Source organism: Callospermophilus lateralis, chromosome 2, assembly GCF_048772815.1.
Source record: "Callospermophilus lateralis isolate mCalLat2 chromosome 2, mCalLat2.hap1, whole genome shotgun sequence".
Taxonomy (NCBI): Eukaryota; Metazoa; Chordata; class Mammalia; order Rodentia; family Sciuridae; genus Callospermophilus; species Callospermophilus lateralis.
This window is the reverse complement of record NC_135306.1, coordinates 211,373,341-211,390,445: the sequence shown is the minus strand read 5'-3', so window position 1 is coordinate 211,390,445 and position 17,105 is coordinate 211,373,341. Positions and strand designations below refer to the sequence as shown.

Genomic DNA, 17,105 nt, shown 5'->3' with positions numbered 1-17,105 from the left:
CGAGGCTAGGTTGGGACAGAAGGTGGATACAGGGGCTCGCTGAGGGGCAGGGAGCAGGGGGCAAGAGATGGAGAAAAATCCTTTGGCCTCCACTTCTAGAAGACAGGACTGGGGAGATGGGAGAGTGACACCTACTAGGACTGAGGAGAAGGCAAGGTTGGACACATGAGTTTCACTGGGGTTTGTTTTATCTAAAATTACCACTGGACACCAGAGAAGTCAGGGCCCTGATCTGTACCAAGGAATCCAGCTGTGGTCAGGATCTACATGGGCTACTGGAGCTGCTTGCCCTGAGTGAATGGCTGGGAGGAGGAAGGTTACCGACATGACCCCTGGGGATCCCAGGAGATGAGAATCCGATAGGGACTCTGAGCAGCCAGAGCAGCCTCCCAAAAGCTGAGAGAAGGAGGTCTGTCTATCAAAAGGGAAGAGGAGGACCGGGGTTGTAGCTTGTGGAACAGCGTTGCCTAGCATAGGTGAGACACTAGATTCAATCCCTGGCACCAAATTAAAAAAATACACAAAATAAAGGGTAAATTCTATTAAAAAAAAAAAAAAAAGGTAGGGGGGCAGAAAAGGATACCAGGAGGACCAGAAGTGCTCCTCAGCAGAGCCCCTGATGACACAGCCCTAGGCAAGCTGGTGCATGGGGTGCAGACAGGCTGCTGCAGAGGGCTCCAGGACTCTGGAGGGAGGGAGGAGGGCCAGGGGCAATGGACACCTCTGAGGCTCAGCCAGCTCTGGTGCTTGCACTGTGAGGCAGGGCACCTGCAGCCACCCTGCCCTACCAGGCAGCAGTGCTCAGGATGCACCACTACAGGTGGGCCAGGCACTTCCTCATGGCAGTGGGAAGCAGCATGCTATTTTAGAAACACATACCTGAGCAAATGTTCGACATGAGTTATGAGGAAAGGAGGCTGGCTGTGAACACCCTAACAGCAGACTAGCTGAGCACCCAGGGCAGTCGAGCATCCCAGCTGGGCTACATGTTATCTGATGGCCTTCCTATAGTCTTACCTCTCCATTTTCCTCCTGGTTCTGTAGGACACTCTGGGTAGTCATAATGAGCTTCAGCCCAACAGTGTACTTTAGCTTTCATACGAAAGTCCTTTGAGCAATCCAGAGACATATACTGTTTGTCAGCATGGAGCTGTAGGGCTGAGCAGGTGCCACTGACTGCAGGGCAGCAGGGCAGGGCCAGGTGAGGGAGCCACCCACGTGGCACATGCTGGTGGGGCCACAGGCAATGCCAGGTTCCCCCTGCTGCCCTGAGGACCAGGTTCTCCACATGAAGGAGTAGTATCGGCATGGAGCAGACACCCACCAACACTCAGTAAATTATTTCAATTAATTTAGACAGAACCCTGGGAAATCATCAATAATTTTCATATGTGTTTTTTTCCACACTAGATAGGTATTTCAGGAAAATCTGGAACCAGGAAAATTCATTTATCTATATGGGGAAAAAAGTATAAAGGCCAAAATCCACATCCCCCCACCTGAGTATGGACTACCTCTTGTCCTCCCCTACCCATGCCAGCTGCCCACAGAATAGAGAGCCCTGGCACCCACCTGCACCACAGTGATGCTGAGGCGGCCCACAGTGCCCACTGCCCCTCCATACTGCAGCTGCTGGGCTGCCTGGGCGTCCAGTTGAATCTGCTGCTGCTGCTGCGTGGGCGTGATGCGGAGGAAGTCCTGTGGGAGCTCACCGATATATACCTTTGGGCAAGGAGAAAAGACAGAATGCATGTCACAGGCCTATGAATCAGAGCAGGGCATCAAGCAACCCCACAGCACTCCCCCTACATGCTGGGACCTGCGTCCAGCCTCCCTCCCCTGTTCCTGACCAAGCACCAGCTTGTGCTCAGCCTCAGTTTCTCCATCTACAAATGAGAGCTAGGGAACCAATGTTTCTGGCCTGATCCTTTCCAAGGCTTCCCTGCTCAGAAAGTTCTCAAAAACATATCACAGCTAAGGAAAGCTTAGAACATGTTTTAGCCACTAAAACTGAGTTCTCATTCTCAAAAAAGGCTTACTAGATGGTTTCTCGGAGTCTCCCACACTCCAGGTCTGTGTGCATGATCCACATTTCCTTGCATCACAACTAAAAACAAGGCCTGTGCACTGCATGTCACTGGGTCAAACAAATGAGATGAAATTAGAACCCGGATCTAAAGTTATTTGAAAAACACTTTGTCTGATAAACTTCAAGTATTTCTACTTGAAACAGTTCAAATTCAAAAGGGGCCTAGAGGATAACAAGAGGCACACAGATTCAGAAGGCCTCACTGCTCTGTTTTGGCCTCTCGCCTAACCCTGTTGACCCACTTGCCCAGCTTTGAAGACAAGTGGGAGAGGAAAGGCCAGAGGACAGGAAGACATACACTCCAGAGCAGGGATTTTCCAAGACCTAAAGGGCTCCAAGAATATCAGAGTTTACAAGAAAAACAGAGGAGACCAAAGCAAGAGTCAGCAGGAACAGACTCCTAGAGGTAGCCCTGGCTGAGATACCTAAGGCAAGAAGAGGTCAAGATCCACTAGGCACTGAGGACCCAAGTGTGTATGTCCAGAGCCAGGCACCAGTGGCTTCACAGAAAACCTGCACTGGAATTGGTCCACCTGTCTGGGGTCTTACAGTGAGAGGGCCCAGGAACAAAGGTTGGCCAGGGCAGCCCTGGAGTAAGCACAAGCCTCCTAGGAAGTGCATGCCCCTAACTGCAGCAAGGTGGGCCACCTGAGGTATGAGACTGCTTTTCCTATGCATAGCTGGGGCACATTCTAAAGTATCATGGGCAAGAAGTGCTGAGGAAGCCTGCCAGCCCCCAAAATTCCTGCAGGAGGGAAGGCAGGCAGGCCTGGCTGCTGGAGGAGGAGCTTGAGCCCTAGTGGGTCCAGCTACCTGCCAGCATCAGCGTTGCCTATGGTGGTCCTGCTGGCCAGGATCATGCTCAAAAGAAGCCTGAGGGTCACAGAAGCAAGCACAGCCAAGCATGTTCACTGAGAACTGCTACAAGGAGCACTCAGTGGCCCAGGTGACACAACATCGGATGTCTCCACTGTGCAAACCAGTCATTCATGCTTGTTCGTTGTGGGCTTCCACTGACATATGCCAGGCAGGCTTCCAGAAAGTTCTGCAGGTGGCTGAACTCCTGACATGCCCGGGAAGCACCTCTCCCCAATGGCTCTGGTCATGAAAGGTTAAGTTAGGTTAAGTTTAATTTTTTTTTCTAATAAGCTGATTTGGGAATAATTTTGTATTTAAAGAAAAACTCTTGCCTGACTCCCCATCTCTGGGTTTCCAGAGAAGATAAACCAGTCAGATCCAGAACAATGGGAGGGCAAGGCTGTCTTCATCAGGAGTGTCTGAGCAACCCCACCCAACCGGAGGAGGAGCTCCTGCTGAGGAGAGCACACACCCTCCACACCTCTAAGCTCTAGCACAGACTGAGGCCAGGAGGGACCTCACCCTCACAGAAGCTCCTGCTGGAAGGGGATGCCACCGTTGAGGCCGCCGTTGCCAGGAGATAGCTGCAGCTCCCCAGACGTGCGGCAACCCCTCCTGGGACCCTCTCATGGTGTGTTGCACAGGTTACAACGAGTCTGGGCAGAGCCTTGAGAAAGGTCCCGTGGCAGGAGACGCCAAGAGCCTGTTCCTGCCGGCACATGGGAAATGCTGACAAATCCCACAGGGGCTCAGGGCTTAGTCTCCCAGGCATCTGGACCACATATGCCCGTGTCTTGTGGTCCTCACACATAGCCTGCATCTCCAAGCTCTGTCACCAGCTTTGTCTACTCAGCATGAATAGATTATTTTGCAGAAACAAACACATAATTGGCCAAGCACAGTGATGCATGTCTGTACCCCAACCTGGGCAACTTTGTGAGATCCTGTCTCAAAATAAAAAATATAATGGACTGAGAATTGGGAATGTAGCTCAGTGGTATAGCTCCAGGGTTCTATCCCCAGTATAGCAAGGAAAGAAGAGAGGGAAGGAGGGAGAGGATAGGAGAGGAGGGGAGGGGAGGGGAGGGGAGGGGAGGGGAGAAAGAGAGGAGATGAGAAAATACAATACTCACAACAACCAAGCTCTTGGAGTCAACACACACAGGCTAAATTCCCACCTACTAATCTGAGAGGCTGCCTACCACATGCCATATACTATAGCTCTAGGGTTGCTGTCGAAAACATCTGCACCTCCTGGGAACACACCCAGTGCAGGCAGACAGGTCAGCAGGTGTCCCAGCACTGGTCAGTGTGTGCGGGTGGTCCTGGCAGCTGCTGCAAAAATGGGAGTCAGGAAAAGCTGCTCACAGGGAGTCAGGATGAGTCTCTTCTTCATCAATCTCTTGTCTGTCCCTTTCTTAGGAAAGGGACCTCCAGGCAGTGGGATTCCTTTTTACTGTATTCTTCTAGGTTTTTGCTACAGAATGGGACTGCTTTTCAATGGGGCAAAAGTATATTTAAAGAGCAACTATACTGTTACTTTTCAAAAGGTTTTCTTTCATCTTAAGGTTACAAACAGGAAAGGGTAACAAGGAGAGTCTGTATGACTAGGCAGGGGAAGGGGAGCAAAGTCTGTTTACAATGGAGAAAGCCACCCACTCTGCCTAGGCCAAGTGACCATGTCTCACAGTAGGGACACACTGCAGAACTCTGCCCAGTCTGCCTTCTCCAACCACCAAGATCCCCCGCAAAAACAAGAGAAGCCTGAAACTCACAGATTAGAGGAGAGGCAGCAGTCACATATGAGTACAGGGTAGGGACCCCAACAGATACAGGGAGCAAGCAGAGTGTGGAGCTGACAGGCGAGGACCAAAGCCAGCTCTGCTCACAGTGATAGGCACACTGATAGTAAGTGAACTAGATGAGGGTCACGGGGTACTCTCTACCATCTCTGGAGTTTTTCTTTAAATACAAAATTATTCCCAAATCAGCTTATTAGAAAAAAAATTAAACTTAACCTAAAGAAAGAGAGGGGAGGGGTGTCAGCCATTGCCAAACAACAAGCAAACTGGTTATGCAACCAACACGCTGTCCACAGAAGAAAGACAAGCTTGCCTGCTGGTGCAAGTTCCTGCTGGTTTCTCAATTTAGAATGAATCCGTCCAAATGAGGACACATTTCTATACCTTAAAAAGCTACCACTGCTAACAAAATAAGTTAATGCTTCACAATTCACGGGTGGGTCCAGGTGCTGACGCAAATTCCCTCAAATTAGTGGCAGTTCTGGAGAATGTCATGAATAATCATGTATTTCATATGTATTTTTAAAATTCAGTGCTAATCCTAAAACATATTTTTGCCATATTATGACAGAGATGTTTGGCCACATGAAAATATATGCTTTATCCTGCTCAAAGATGTGGGAATGTAAAAAGAAAATGATTCAACTTGATATCAGACACAAAATGGATCTTTTTAATATGGTTTTGCTTAAAGTTTCAAAATAAGTCAACTGAGTTCAACACTAACAAATGATTTTAAAGCCCTTTGTAAAAACTCCAAAATTCCACTTCCAAGGACCATTCCTGAGAAAATGCTTGCTTACAGGTGTATGAGCACAGGTATGCTTGCTGCCTCTTTGCTTGGGAAAAGGAACAGTCATCTGGGGTGCCAGCATGGGTGGTTCTCCCAGCCAGGAGCATCTGCCTGACATAGACCTACAAGCCCTGAAAAGGAATGAGGTGCTCCTATCTTCCTAACATGACAAAGAGACCCCTGGGTCCCTGATGGAAAAGAGGGTGGGCAGAAGGGACATGCTGGGCCTCACACCTGGCACTGCCTTGTGCCTAGCCACTGAATACAGAGCAGTGAACCAGTGGAGAGAGTGTTTGAATCCATTCCTGGGTGTGCTTGAAAGGCAGAGCCCATGGGATTTCCTGGCAGATGAAGGAGACAAGGTGGTCCCAAGGCTTTTGTCCTGAGCAACATGAAGGGAGGATTTGCCCACCTGCATGTCTAAAACATTCCAGAGGAAAGCAGAGAGCTTCTGGACTACAGGTTCTGAGTTTAGGAAAGAGGCAGGAGAGGACAGGCACCATCACCAGCACACATAAAGCCATGGCACTAAGAAGACCTCCAAGGGAGTGAGGGAGAAATTGGCCAGGTGATTGTGGTGTTGGAGCTTCTGTGATGGCTGAGTCAGAGCCAAGGGCTACTGCCCCTGGGTGCAGCCTTCCAGAGCCGGAGCCCACTGGGGATCTCTGAATACAAGACAAGCTGCTACTGTCCTTCCTACCAGTTCCATTGCCATGCTGCCTCCCTGCCTCTTGCAGGTCCCCAGCCCCATAAACCATCGTGTACCTAGCTCTACTGTCTAGCTTGTGTCAAAGCAAAGGTAGTTAGGGATTTGGCCACAGTAAAAGCCAAGTTTCTGAGAAATGAAAACTGAACCACAGACACCCAGCAAGTTCACTAGTCCACAGTAGTCCCCAGACCAGGCCTGGGGCAGGCACTGCCCACACACCAACTCCACCCATCCTCTCTTAAGCCCTGAAAACAATTTTGTGAATGGTGACCAGATCAAAGACTGAGAGTTGTTGCTGTACTTAAAGTCTCAAATAATTTACATGTCCAAAATTTCAATGGGCAAAAAAGAAGCAATGACTCTCAAGAGAGGCCAGGCAGAGGTTTGAAAGGCAGGAGGAAGACAGCAAGCTGACTTTCAACATACCAAGAGGAGAAGCAAATACCAACCACAATACCACACACAGCAGCATGGGTCCTTAGGAATTAAGATCTAAAAGAGGAACTTTAAGCAAAGGTAAAGAGAGCAGCATATATTTCAGCAAATCTCAACAAGCACTGACTGGATAAAAATGCTGTTTTCCCTGTGGGAGGGTCAAAAAGAATGCAGGAACTATAACACAGAGCATACACAGCACCCAGGCTAGGAAGAACTCATCCAAGGCTGCACTGAGGTCTTGGCACTGCCGGGCAAAGCAACTATGATGACTGACTTCAGAGCTTCATCTGCATGTTAACATTTCTAGGGTAACCACTCAAGAGAACAAAACACATTATGTATTTTCCAAACCAGCACAGAATTTAGTAATGAACTGAATGTTTTTAAACCTATGTATAATAAATCCAAAAGGAACAAACAGAATAAATAAAAGCACAAAAGTGTTAAAAACATGTATATATACTCATATATATAAATATATTCATACACACACACACAAACACGTATATGTAACAATAAAAACTACGAATTTTTGGGCTGGGGATGTGGCTCAAGTGGTAGCACGCTCGCCTGGCATGCACGGGGCGCTGGGTTCAATCCTCAGTATCACATTAAAAAATAAAGATGTTGTGTCCACTGAAAACTAAAAAATAAATATTAAAAAAAAAACTAAGAGTTTTTATTATTACATAAGAGGTTACTGGAGATTGAACCCAGTAACACTCTACCACTGAACTATATCCCCAGCCCTCTTTATTTTTGAGACAGGGTCTCACTAAGTTGCTGAAGCTGGCCTCGAACTTGCAATCCTCCTACCTCAGCCTCCTGAGTCACTGGGACTACAAGTTTGCACTAACACACTGGACCTAGATATTTGGCTTTTTAAGAATGCAGCTATGGGCTGGGGATGCAGCTCAGTGGTAGAGCACTTGTCTAACATGCATAAGGCCCTCGGTTCTATCCCCAGTACTGTAAAAAAGAAAAAAGAATGTGCCTGTTTGCTATTGATGATGAATAGATTTTGAGTAAACTGTAAATCAAAGAAAAACAAACAAATAAACACTCCCTAGAAGGAAAGCAAAGTAGCCATCCTAGTATCAGACAAATGAGCAAAGGTAAAAGGTCAGAGAGGCCACCACTTCCTGGCCACAGCCCCACTTACTGGAGGATCAGCAATGCTAAGTATGCATGTACAATTAACCTGGCCTCAGATTCCCAAGCAGACGTTCAAAGCAGCCAGAGACCCAAGCTAATGACCCAGCTGGTGAGCACCACTCAGCCTGCTCAGGACCTGACCATAAACATGTAGCTAGGGATGAGAGCCAAAGACTCAGGCACAGAAGGCTTGAAAACCATGGGCTCTTGGTACACTCAAGAAAGAGACAGCCAATACAAACCTCAAAAGAAAACCAACTCCTTCCTCTATCCCTACAATAAGGGGAAAGACTAGGCAATTAACTTTGCCTGCCCTGACACACGCTCCTTCAAGACAGACAGACAGCTCTGGCTGATGGCAAGGCTTATTGTTACAGCCCAGTTCACAAATGAAGAACAGAAGACCATTTTTTGAACACCACCCCTTGCCATCCCTAATGAAGCCACAAGCTTAGCAAGAGTCATCAATGAAGTCAGAGACCAACATAACCCTGGACAGGCCTGTGCCACCAGGCACCATCCGAGAGACACCCAGAGATAAGGGCAGAGCTGGCCACTGATCAACCAGCATCTCCAAAAGCAGGACAAGGAACCAGAAGCAGATGACCCCACACACTGACCACTCCTGACATGAATGCCAGCCAGCCTTAAACAGATCTCCTGCCTACATACCCACACACCCACAGAGAAACAGGACCCTCTGTCACTTCTTGTTGGAACCCCTTTGGAGCTTTCTAATAGAACTAAGCAGAAGAAAGGTAGTCATTCCAAAACAGCAGCATTTTTCAAAAGTAAGGCAGATGCAATACAGGGTGTGGCATCCCTTAGTGGCTATTCAAGAAAAACTACCCTGAAGATGTACGTGCTGCTTCTCCTGAAGCAAGAACTGCACTGGTTCTGCTAACAGAAGCAAAGACTCCTTCCTTCAGACCTGTAGGATGCTAGGTATACACATGTCCTCCCCTCACCATCCCTAGCTCAAAGAAGGGACAAAGGGCCCTCCCATACCCTTGTCAGATTGTCCTCTGCCCCTTTATAGCCCACAGGATTCTGCATGGGAATTCCATCCCCACCTACGGGAAGCAGTAGTCAGCCAGAGTCAGCTGCCCAAGCACAAGTTCAGGCTCCCAGGCTGGAAGACCTGAACCATGACCTAAACCCCACCAGGGGCTGACACGCAGGAGGCTGCCTGCCAGATTCCAGGACTGACCACACACACTCACTGTATCACAGGTTCCGTTTGGAAAGCCAGCACCCTGTTAATCTTCACATCTCCATAACTCCGTTTCTTGTAACAGAAAAAGTAGGGATGTAATAAACATCAATACATCCTGGCAAAAGTAAGAATTTTACTGGACCCTAGTCACTGTTGCAGCAGGGGCTATGGGCAGGTCAGCTAGCAGCAGCAGCTGCTGGAAAAGGTGAAGCTGCGGAGAGGATGTGTCCACCAAACTCACAGAAACACTGTCACTGGCCAGATAAGGCTCAAGGGTCATTTCAGTCTTCCATCTATAAGACAGCTTGCTCATGGCCAAACAACATACCCCCTTCTCCATCTCCAGAACTTCCTGTTTCCAGTGGCTCCCCTCCTGGTCCACTCCATGCTTCTGTTTCCCTTTCAAGACTCAAGTTGGATATACTGCCTCAATGAGACTTACATACCCAGGCTGGGGAGCAAATTTCACAGCACCTAACTCCTGAATTGAGGCCTGGATCGTCTGAGTCACACTTACAGCCACCTGTTCCGGTGCTACACACCTGTGGTTCACTGAGCCATGGGTGCTCTGAATGCCATGATCATTCACACAGCTGAATATTTTAGTCACCATGTACCCCAAGTAGAGTCCAAGACTCCAGTTCACTAATAATGCCGCCTTAGAGCCCAGACCCAATGTTACTGCATGCTTGCAAGTCATTAGGGTGCCCCTAAAACACTTGCTTTGTCTACATGTAATACAGATAGGGAACCATGTGACCCCCCAGAACACTGAAAAAGTAGAAAACTGGACCAAGCCACAGCACTGAACACCACAGATCCACCAACTTTGAACGCTGCCTGCATTCCCAATAACTCATCAGTATGTACATTACTCCAGTTCACATGGTCACAGCAACAGAGACAGTTCCCGTCAGTAATGGTGAAGGCTAATATTGGTTGCTCACTTCATTCCAGACAGATTGCACCAGTGTACTAACTCGAACTCAGTCCCACCCCAGACTGAGTTTACAGGAGGTCAGGACACTCCCAGACCACACAGCAATGGAGGGGCTGTCCTGCTGGTCACTTGCTTCAATGGAGGATATGGACAGGGGAAAGTACAGGGGAAAGCCCACATCTCTGTTGAGCAAGCCAGGTAGAAATGAGAAAACTGCCAACATGACCTGCTGTTGTTCCCTAGGGTGGCTCTGGACGAAGACATGGAAACAGTGAGCAAGGGAGGCAGCCCTGACTCTCCGTACTGACTCTGGAAAGCTCCCATACCAAGTGTGACAAGTATGTCGGGAGGTTCACATCAAAGACCTCAGAAAAAGTCTGCAGCAGAGAGTCTGCTCTCTGACAACACTGTCAACACCCAGCTGTGAGGGTGGGACCTGTAAACCCAGCTTCTCTAGACTCAGTTCTGCACTTCAGGGGATGGACACTGAGCACCCTCAGCCGCGGCTCAGTCAGCCGCTGGGAGACCATCCCGGCCAGCTCTCCAGAGGACACAGCACCACTACGGAAACCAAGACAGGGCTCCAGAGAAAATCCCAGCCGGAAGGGTCTTCCATCTTCCAACTTGCCTGATCCCACTCTCTCATTTGCAAAGGAAGAAACCGACTTGGAAAGGTGACCACTAACTGGGCCCAGAAAACGGTCCTCACTGCCCTCGCTGTGAGTGCAGGGGTGAGGGAACTGCCTCGTCCGGGGTCTGCCCGGCTTGGGGTCCCGAAGGCGCCAGCTCCGGCCTACCAGGCGCCCGCCCGCGCGTGGGTCCAGCCCCTCCCCGAGCTTCCGCGCAGCACGGCGGGTGCGCGCGACGGCCGAGGAAAGCCGGCGCCGGGCCGCCCGCGCCGCTGACGGAAGAAGCGGCCCGAGGCCCCTCCCGTTGCTTGAGGTCGCCGCCCCCGCCCGGCCCTCTCCGGTGGCCTCACCGGCCCGCGCTGCGTGCTGACGGTGGTTGCCATGGTGGTTCGGCGGCCCCCCACACCTCGCCGACCCAACAGTGACGCGCAGGATAAGCTCTTCCGCCCCGCCGGAGCCTGCGTACCGACGGTTGTCCCCCAGGCAGCCGCCGTCCGTCAGGTGACGGCCGCCGTGCCCCGCCCCCCGGCGCGCTCACTGCGCAGGCGCAGCGCGGGCACCGCCCCTTCCGGCTTCGCCGCGCACGCGCGCTCCGGGTTCAGGGGGGCCGGGATCGGCTGCTGGAAGGCGCCTGCGCAGTGACTCTCTCCCGCCCCTGCCGCCCTGCGAATGGCTCCCCCACGCCTGCCTCCTGCGCATGCCCACACTGCCCCGGAGTCGGGAACTCTTCCGAGAGGTCAGGCTACAAGCTGGGGTCTGGAGATACCAGCTCCCCTGGCAGTTGTCTGATGCGCTGGAGAGGATTGTTTAAGATTGAGAACAAACCATGGGCAGTCCCTGCAGTCCTAATTCACTCAGAATCCCTTGGAGGTAGAGCATTTACGTGGGAACGCTAAAGAAGTGGACCCAGGGGAGACCGGCCCAGGTCTAGGGGTGGTGGGGGCCAGGCAGACCAGAGCGGTAGGCGCTTGAGGCTAAGGGAAGGGTTCTGTAGACTGTACTGAACCGCATCTTTCCTTTCCAAGAAGCGATTTACTCCCAGCCCTGCCTGGCTACAGTGGACACAGCCTGTGTGGACACAGCAAACGACCTGCTATCTGCAGGAGAAATGCGGGCCCAAGATAATGTCAAAAAGAGGAACCTGAGTTACCCTGAAGGAGAGGCTTTTGTGACCCTTTCCACAGAATAGATCCTGGTACTCAGGAGGCTAAGGATAATTCCCTCTAACCAAAACATCTGTAGGAACAGGTTCCAATTAGAACTGGTCAGCACGGGCCAAAGTGACCTAGGGTTGTCCTGGCCACAGGGCCTTGAAAGTCTGATGTCATCCTGCTGTCAGTCAAAAGTCAAGAGGTTGACCTGGACAGAACTCTTTGGAAACTTCTCCTGGACCCCCAATAAAACTGGAGCAGAGAGGAGGCCCACTGTCCCTCTCCTGTGAGAGGGCCCACTCTCCCTTGAGAGTGTTCCTTTTCCACCTTCATAGCCCTTTAATAATTCGTGCTTGTTACTCGCCGGACATGTTCAAAATCTTCTGAACTGATTGCAAGAATGGGGTGTTCACACTACCTCAGTTTCCGAGAAGGTCCCAGCCCTGTAATGAGGGGCACAGATTTGCAGGTGAGTGGAAGAGCTCTGCGAGAACCCAAGTGGCCACCCTGTGTTCTGCATAGCTCCCCAGAGGGTATCTCATCCTTCCAATTGTGGCCTCTCAGCCCTCCCCAGGATTGTGCCAGGGAAGACCAGCCTTGGACCTTCCAGCCTATTACTCATCTAGGGGTGCTGAGCTCATTGTCTCAGTTCAGCAAAGAATTGAAGAACAGGATACAGAGATAGCAAACAAGCAGCTGATTTATTGCAAAAGTCACAGAGACAAACTTCTCCAAAGAGAAGAGGCCCCAGAGCCAGGAATGTGGTGGGGAAGTCTTGGCTTGTTCTTTTTATGGTCTCTGGAATTTCCTCCTTTCCTTACCTCCTCCGCTGTCCATAGTCTCCTCACTATTATTGATTGGTGCCCTCTCTGACAATGCATCTGTTTTAGTTTTTCTATTTGATCCCCGACTTAGGGGCATGCGTACAGAAGTATCTGTCTGATTGGGTCCCCTGCTTATGTCCACGAGCATTTTTGTCAAGCAGGAAGTTGACCTCATCAGAAAACTCTCTCCATGCTCATTTGCTCTAGCCCTGCCCCTGACCTCCCTACTTGTGATCTTGCCCTGGCTGCTAAGGCCCTTCTTTATCTCCCTCATGCCTGGGCCCATCTTCTCTGCACTCCACACAGGACTACAGTGTAGCATGAAGAGTGAGGTTGTATTCTTTATCTCATGAATTTGAAGAATAAAATCCATGGACACGTGGGGCTGGGGCTGGGGCCCAGCGGTAGTTCACTTGCCTGGCATGTGTGAGGCACTGGGTTCAATTCTCAGCACCACATATAAATATATAAATAAAATAAAGGTCTATCAACAATTTTAAAAAATTTAAATCCCTGGACACAAGGGTAAGAGCAAAGTCACAGGCTTTACTAGAGTAACAGAAAGAAAGCAGTGCTCCAAAGAGGATGGGGTCCCCAGAGAAGGATACTAAAGATAGGCTACTGTCTAGGGGTTTATATAGATCTATAAGTTTAAAGAAGTCAGCCCCATGCCCAATCCTGGGTAAGGCATTCAGTGACACAACGAATTCATACAGCTTTAGTCCAAATATTGATATGAAAATATCAATCAGTCATTTCCCCTTCTTTGGAGAGGCATGGACCCATCCACCCCACCCCCAGTCACATAGGTCCTGATTTTAAAAGTTTAAAAGTTTCTTACCAACTATCTTCAGTGCTGTGTGTGTTCTACTGCCCAGGAAGATACCCAGGGGCCCACCTCCCTATTCTCCCAGCCTCAACTCTTCCTCCTGACATCATTACCCCCCGCATCTGTAGCAGTAACCCTATTTGCTGTGAGGGAATGTGGGTAATGACCACTCTAACTTTTTTAGGCTGAAAGCGGGTGTTGAGAAGGGAAGAACAGTCAGGGTCTTTGTACATAGGGCTTTCTAATGGGCCCCCAGATAAGTGAGGTGGTACTTCCATGGTAGATAGCATCTCCATGACCATCTAGAGTTAACAGAATCTTCAGGAGATTCGTGCATCAGGGCAATACAGAGGTCCATGGTGAGAGTTGACAGGTGACTGGACATTGTCTACCTAGGATGAGGATCATGCCAGTACAACAATAAGCAAGACAGCAAAGCATTGTTTTTGCAAACAAATAGCACAAAAACAATCAGTGTTGGGGCTGGGGTTGTGGCTCAGAGGCAGAGTGTTTGCCCACCATGCATAAGCACTGGGTTCAAGCCTCAGCACTACATAAAAATAAAAAATAAAGATATTGTTATAATTAAAAATAAAAAAAAAACTAATCAGTATTAGTCTAAAGACCATGAGCATAGTAACTTGTTAAAAAGTGTGGCCTGACACAGTGTTTATACTAGTGAGTGCAGGCCAGTTAAGGCTTTAGAAACATCAACGAAGCTGTTAAAGACATATGCACAACTCTAAATTTTTGTAGTGGCACAGGTTCCCCTTGAGCTATGGAATGCCATCTGATTTTTGTAAAATAGCTTTCTCATTGGCCTTACCTCTGTGTTAGCAGAAGGGTCCCTTTAGTTATGTCACTTAAGACTCTCTTGGTAAAGTTAGCTAGAGCTTTCATGCGCCACATTACATCTTTTAGAGCAATCTAGGGGACAAATGTCAGAGCTAAATAATTATACTAGTGAAAATCATATTGTGCTCACCTATTTGGGAGTTAGGAAAACACTGTAGGTCTCAAACTGACTCAGAACAAGCTTAGCACACTGGAAGCATCTTTTGTGGTAGTTTTCAGACACTCCTGTATAACAGCCCCCCACTTTTTAGCCTCCCAGTTTAACTTACTTTTGGGGGGGAATGACACAAGTGTATATGTCAGGTTACATTGAAAGAACCATGTTCTTATTTTTTTTTTTTAATGCTCATGTATGGCTGTGCTTTGCTTATAATTCTCCTGCCAGGTATTTAAGGCCAAGGTGGTCAAAAGTTGACCCTGTTCTCATCTACTGTTAGGAATCAGCAGAGATTTATCAGGGATCGCTCTTGGGAATCTTTGAGAAGACTCTTGGCTCCTTTAGCTTTCCTCGACCAGTCATGCCATCTGCTGACCACATAGGGCTTCCTTCAGAAGTATCAGGGATACTTCCTCCTGCGATACTCCTCTTCTTTGCAAAACATGCACTGTCTGGCTTCCTGTTCTCTAGGGTCTCCACACTCCCTCTGATGAAGAGGTCCAGTGCCTCCTTAGGTTCAGGGCCCTCAGAAAGGTTCCATCATCCTCTGAGCTCCAGTTGACCTTAGTCGGCAGGGGCCAAAATACTGGCTGCTTCCCTTGGCCCTTTTACTTCCTTGACTTTGATCTCCAAGTTTTGGAGAGGCCATTTCATCATTTTGAAGTAGGAGTAGTGGGTTTTAATTTCAATATCTGTAATTTCATAGTCACCCTCTTTAATTAATTAGGGACAGTATTAGTACTAAAAGTCAGCATTACATTCTATCTGTTCTGATGCCAATGGTTTATTGTCTTAAATCAACTCAGGTTGGTCCATTAGAAGAAGTAATTTTCTAAAATACTGACAGGCAACAATTATAAAGTAGTATGAGGATTTAGTTCGGGTAATAGCTTCAAACCAAGAGACCTGGTGTTGATAATAGTACTTAGGTATATTGATATCTATTTCACGTCTACAAAGACCAATTTATGAATGCATCACATATAAAATCCTTTTCATATTTTGTTTCTTTTGCAACTCTCTTATAATCTTAAAGACCTTTTATAATCTACTCAAACCTTTCCTTGGTTTGCATTATATCCCTTATTTACTTTGAAATCACAGTAATCTTTATAACAAAAAAAAAATCTGTCTTTTGAACACAATTTTAAATAAGCTTAATTCTGGCCTGTTTTGGAGCCATACTAACATGGAGTAAGGTGAGAGGCAGAGCCTTAACTCAGGTGAGAAATCAGAAATGGACATTATCTGATATATACATGCATCTCATTTATATAACAATAAAACATTTATGTAGTTAAGGAAAACAGGTATAAGCCAGGTTTTTAAATGTCAGTGTGGCCCTTTCATGTCAGATACAATGTATAAAAGAGCCTTCATTCATTACCATGCCTGTATTAGACATACATAGCTTCCATTTTACAAGCTTTTACATAACACTTAGACAAAGCTGAGACAAACATACTTTGTTTTTTATTTGTATACATATCTTTAGTCACATAAGTCTAGAATGACAGCTGTATTGTAATATCCTAAAATAACAGTTGTTTATTTAACCAGAGCTACAAAACAATTATTTTAAAATAGGTATGAACCCTAGTTCATAAAACCTAATATACACAGAAGTTATCTTGGTAAACAAGATCAGATCAATGTTTTTAAAAATCTTGTCCTTTTCCTTCAGTTTAATAAATGTAGACTTGATTTCAGTTTCAAATCTCCCCAAGCTACCTAAATTGAAAAAGCTGAGCTCTATGGAGGTCTGGATATGTTAGCAGAAAGACTTCCCAACATCACACATCTAAATTCAAGTGGAAATAAACTGAAAGACGTCAGCATCTTGGAACCTTTGGAAAAGTTGGATTGTCTGAAGAGCCTGGATCTGTTTAACTGTGAAGTCACTGAACTGAATGGTCACCGAGAGTGTGTTCAGACTCCTGCCCCAGCTGACCGACCTGGACGGCTATGATGCAGAAGACGGGGAGGCCCCCTGACGCAGATGCGGAGGTGGATGGTGTGGATGAAGAAGAGGAGGAGGAAGAAGGAAAAGATGAAGAAGACGAGGAGGATGAGGATGGTGAGGAGGAAGAGTTTGAGGAAGACGATGAGGAAGATGAGGTCAGCGGGGAGGAAGAAGAATTTGGGCATGATGGAGTAGTAGATGAAGATGAGGAAGACGAGGATGAGGATGACGAAGAGGAAGAAAGGGAGAAAGTTGAAAAGAGGAAGAGAGAAACAGATGATTAAGAAGAAGATGATTAAGACCCAGAAAAGCCACAAAACAGAACTGTTCAGTCTTGGTTGGACTGCTCATGGATTTGATAGCTGTTTAAAAAAGAAAAAAAAAAAAAAAAGGTAGCTGTGATACAAACCCCAGGACGCCCACCCACCAAAGGGCCAAAGAAGAGTTCCTGTGACATTCCACCTTCCTCCTTTTAGTCCCTCTTGTAATCCACCGCCAGCTTGGGGAGTTTGCCCCAACAAAATTGTGAGCATTGTTAGGTTTTTCGTGTAAGACTCTTGCTGTAGCATGGATAGCTGTGATTGGTGAGTCAACTGTCCGCAGCTACCAGTTACAATGAGATTGTAACAGCATTTTTACTTTCTGTACAACCAAAAAGCTTTGTAAATAAAATCTTAACATTTAAAAAAAATCTTGT

The 17,105-nt window shown here is 47.9% G+C and overlaps 1 protein-coding gene and 1 pseudogene across 1 annotated transcript in view; one reads left to right on the top strand and one right to left on the bottom strand.

Annotated features, from left to right (window-relative positions):
• Positions 1-11,142, bottom strand: part of Tollip (toll interacting protein) — a 29,199-nt gene extending 18,057 nt beyond the window's left edge. The window contains exons 1-2 of the mRNA XM_076847802.2: positions 10,980-11,142; positions 1,573-1,722 (exon numbers count right to left, since the gene is read on the bottom strand). Coding sequence (XP_076703917.1) covers positions 1,573-1,722; positions 10,980-11,012 — 183 coding nt within the window. The 5' untranslated portion in view covers positions 11,013-11,142. The remainder of the gene's footprint in view (positions 1-1,572; positions 1,723-10,979) is intronic.
• Positions 11,143-15,634: 4,492 nt separating this feature from the next.
• On the top strand, positions 15,635-16,707 carry LOC143641378 (acidic leucine-rich nuclear phosphoprotein 32 family member B pseudogene; annotated as a pseudogene).
• Positions 16,708-17,105: the final 398 nt, after the last annotated feature.